At 33.1% G+C, this 4,771-nt stretch overlaps 1 protein-coding gene across 1 annotated transcript; it reads left to right on the forward strand.

Moving 5' to 3' along the window:
* Positions 1 to 1,403: 1,403 nt before the first annotated feature.
* Phum_PHUM395570 (Pro-resilin precursor, putative) lies at positions 1,404 to 2,867 on the forward strand (the record flags this gene model as incomplete). The annotated part of the gene is made up of 3 exons (XM_002428592.1): positions 1,404 to 1,412; positions 1,555 to 2,529; positions 2,610 to 2,867. The coding sequence occupies 3 exons, from the start codon at positions 1,404 to 1,406 to the stop codon at positions 2,865 to 2,867; spliced, it is 1,242 nt and encodes a 413-aa protein (XP_002428637.1).
* Between the last annotated feature and the right edge of the window lie 1,904 nt (positions 2,868 to 4,771).

The raw sequence follows: 4,771 nt of genomic DNA on the forward strand, positions 1-4,771 counted from the left end.
TTAAAAATTTTAATTAAATTAATGCGATACGTTAAATGAAAAATAATAATGATAATGGTACAATCGATTTATTCATTGTAGAAAAAAAATATGACAAATGTATAACAGGAAGTTGGTGACATAACGTCACAAGCTATATTTACCAATGTATATCAAAATGGCGTCTAACAAATAAAACTCGAAGAGTATGTAGACGTTATAAATATAAAATTTATAAAATTTCAACTAAACGTCATCGATTTGTAAGGATTAAATAAATAAATATTAATAAATTAAATATTGCAGGTATTTGATTACAAACATTATATTGTAATTCATATGTGGAAAAATTAAAAAGATAAAATATAAGATTATCATGATACATAAATTACATAATTATGCCATTGCTCGTGTTTTACTTTATAAAAAAAAAAAACCAAATGATATAGTTTATTACTAGAGACATGACAACGTGTGACGCCATTTTTATTGTGTATTTAAAAAAAATCGCAAGATGAAACGAGTAATAATAAATGAATTAAAACGTTTTCATTTAATGTTAAAAAAAAAAAAATACTCGTGACGTGGGTTTTTTTTTTACGGTAAACTAATAGTAAGTAATAAAAATGTATGCATGCGTTATCCCATGTTGTAAATGTTGTGTTGATAACACGAACGCGTGCACGAGTAGAATGAGTAGGCAAGGAAAACTCCTTCCTTAGAACGAGATCAAACGTTTGCGATTTGATTTGTAAGATGAAAATCATAATAATTAAAACGATACGCGAACAAGAAGAAGAATGAGAGGAGGAAGAAGTTAAAGAAGAAGAAAAAGAAAAAGATGAAAAAGTAGTAGAGGTGGTGGTGGTAGTAGTAAAAATAAAAGTAGAAGTAGAAGTAAACGAGATGTGAAATATAGCTCAGTTTCACGAGATGATAATCGATGTTGATGAATGTCGTATGCTAATAATAATGATACCTCCCATCTTCCTTCTTTCTTATTTGTGCGTAATAATGACCTTAATATAAGTACGTGAGTAGGGCGTTTTACGCGCGATGTGCGTGTGCTTTCGATGAACCCAATTCGACGAAAAGGTATTGAAAAATGGTGGCGCACACGTTCCGGATCCGCGTGTCACGAATGAGATGAAAAAAAAAAAACAATACGTAATTATTAATTCTCCCTAAAAGCTAAACGTGAACGATGCAAACAGATTCGGAGACGAAGAAGAGACAAAAGGGGGTGAATGATGACTGACGTTATGAAAGATGAAAAAATTTTTTTTCGAGTGAGACGATTATAAAAACGTCTCGGTTACAGATGATCAGCATCAGTTGTCTGAGATCAGTATACCAGATTCGACCATCATCTCACTCATCTCATTCTAATACGAAAGGATCCTAGAAATAAATTATCGAGAAAAATGGCGAAGGTGAGTTTTTCGTTTTTGGTTTGAGTGAGTTTTGTGATTTTTATATATTCGTAATACAGATGATGAAACGTGGGCGAGATTTCGGGATGCGCCCGAATACCTGGAGAATTATACGAATCATTAAACCATTTCGAATTTTCAGGTATTTTTCATATTCGTATCGTTACTCGCGGTCACTTTGGCAGAACCTCCGGTGAAAACCTCGTACCTTCCGCCTAGCGCCAGTAGAAGTTTGAACAGTCAGTATGGTGCACCGGCATTCACGGATTCGAACGAATTGGTGGCACCTTCACCAAATTCCAATTTCCATGATTCTTATAACCAACAACAACAAAGTTTCGATTTGAGTAACGGACTCAGTGTTCCCAGCGCGGCCGGACGGTTGTCTAACACGTACGGAGTACCGTCGGCACAGGGTGCCAACGTGCCATCCTTCGATTCTAGCGACAGTATCGCTGTAGACGCCGCAGGTAGAAGCGGAAATTCGTTTTCGTCTCATGTTCCTTCGTCGACTTACGGTGCTCCCGGAAACGGATTCGGCGGTGGTTCTCGTTCATCACAATCTGGTGCACCATCATCGGTTTACGGACCTCCCCAAGCCCGAAACAACAATTTCGGTAACGGCGCAGCTCCATCTTCGGTCTACGGACCTCCACAAGCCAGGAACAACAATTTCGGTAACGGAGGTGCTCCATCTCAAGTTTACGGTCCTCCTAAAGCCAGAAACAATAATTTCGGTAACGGCGCAGCTCCATCTTCGGTCTACGGTCCTCCCCAAGCCAGAAACAATAATTTCGGTAACGGTGCCGCCCCATCTTCGGTCTACGGACCTCCACAAGCCAGGAACAACAATTTCGCCAATTCCGCCGCTCCATCTCAAGTCTACGGACCTCCTCAAGCCAGAAACAACAATTTCGGTAACGGAGCTGCTCCATCTTCAGTCTACGGACCACCACAATCATCTTCGTTCTCCTCCCCTTCCGGTAGATCCGGTCAACTTCCCTCCGCCACTTACGGCGCACCTTTCGAAAGAAACGGTTTCGGATCTCAAGGATCCTCAGGTTTTCAAGGATACGAACCATCTAAACGATCTCAAACCACCGAAGATCCCTTCGCCGTGAGTTTACATAACCTATCAATGTATTTTTCTTTAAAATTCCTCCACTCATGATATTACGAACGTGGATTTGATTTTAGGAACCCGCAAAATACGAATACGATTATAAGGTTCAAGCCTCGGACGAAACCGGTACCGAATTCGGTCATAAAGAATCCAGAGAAAACGAATCTGCACGTGGAGCCTACCACGTGTTATTACCCGACGGAAGAATGCAAATCGTTCAATACGAAGCAGACGAAACCGGATACAGGCCACAGATTCGATACGAAGATACCGGATATCCGTCCGCCGCCTCATCGAGATCTAACAACGGTTTCAACGGATATCAGTATTAGATTAAAATAACAATTGAACACCCCCACAGAAATTTTCTTTTTTTTTTTTTTTTTTTAAAACCTACCCTTCGTCTTTCGCCATGTTTTTTTTATATTTTATGTTGGTATTAACTTAAAAATTTTTGTTTTTATTTATATATGTAAAAAAAAAAAACTAAATAATAATAATAATAATATATTTTACAAAAAAAAAAATGAAAATTTATCTTTTTCTTTCATCATCTCACGAAAAAAAAAATTACCTTTAATCCTCGCCTATTATTATTAATATTGAATTTTTTTTTTTTTTTTATTAAATAAATTTCAAGTTAAGGTTATTTTATTTATTATTTGGTATTTTAACAATCGAATATGAGCTCTGAATAAATTGTTTGTTTGCGTTCGGTTTGTTTTGTCGTATATTGATTATTCAATAAATGATTTTCATATATTTTGCCAAAAAAAAAAAAAATAATAATAATAATAATAATTTTTTATACGATCTCATTGCGACTTTACGTTATTACGTTGTATTATGTATTCGACGGGAATACAAATACGTAAATTAATAATTTTATTAAATATTTGCCAAAAAAAAAATAAATAAATAAAATTTTCATAATAATATCCACCTTATTACCAATATTTTAAATTTACTCGTAAATTATTATTATTATTATTTTATTAAATCAAAGCTAATACCAACAAAACAAAAAAAAAACTTTGTTTACACGTCATTTATAAGTTTTTCAACAACAACAACATGGCGCGGAAAATTGTTTGCAATACAACAAAACCTAAAATTTAAATCTATTTAATCCCATAATTAAAAATTTTCTCACAAACATCCATTCTAGATTTTTCTATAAAATGGTTTCCGTTATTAAAAAGAAATTAATAAGAAGAAAATTCATTTCAATTAATAACAAACCGACCCTTCGTTATAAATAATAATAATTATTATTATTATCATCGATAAACGAATATTTAAAATTATTATCATTATCATTTTGTTTAAAAATATTTATTAATAAAAGTTATCATTATGAGTAAAAGCGTTTCGAATCGTTTCGAAAAAAAAAAAAAAAACAAACAAATATGGACGAACGACGATAATTCTAAAATGCGTTAAATCATTTTATAACGGTATTATTATTATTATTATTATTATTATTATTATTATTATTATTATTAAAGTATCGAAATAAAATAAAATAAAATAAATAAATAAATAATTTTTAGTATAATTAAGCAAACGAACGAACGAACGAAATATTTAATTTAATATTATTATTTTTTCGATTACGTATATTTATATATGTATCATCAATATTTCGAATTATTTTAATTAAAAAAGTTTTTATAATGGATAAATTATAAAACGTTTGCCAACTAATGTGCGTGCGTGCGTGTGTGCGTACGTGCGTGCACGTGCATGTTTTCCGTCTTAAAATTACGTTAATTTCTGTTGCAATAACAATTTTTTTTTTTAAAAAGTATTATGCAAAGAGTTTTTGTCGTCGTCGTCGTCGTCGTATTAAACTTCCACATAATTTATTTGTGCCCACGACGAGAGGTCAAATTGTGCTTGACTACTACCAAGCAAGGTTAATACAAACAGACAAAAGAGTCCCCGCCCCCCCCTCCCTTCTCTCCGCCCGCCTCCCCCGAAAACGTTCCCCTTTTTTCTCAAAAAAAAATTTACGAAAATGAATTTTTTTAACCTAATTTTATATATATATAATAATAATAAATATTGCAATGAATGTTTATTTTGATAAAAAAACTTGTAGGGTTCTTATCGACGACGACGACGACGACCACGTTTTTTTTTTTTTTACGTGATAAGTAAATACTTGAAATCGTCGTGGAAAAATGCATTAAGTAATATGGCTACGATCCTAACTTTAAAAACTTTTTTTTTT

Source organism: Pediculus humanus, genomic scaffold, assembly GCF_000006295.1.
Source record: "Pediculus humanus corporis 1103172107888 genomic scaffold, whole genome shotgun sequence".
Classification (NCBI taxonomy): Eukaryota; Metazoa; Arthropoda; class Insecta; order Psocodea; family Pediculidae; genus Pediculus; species Pediculus humanus.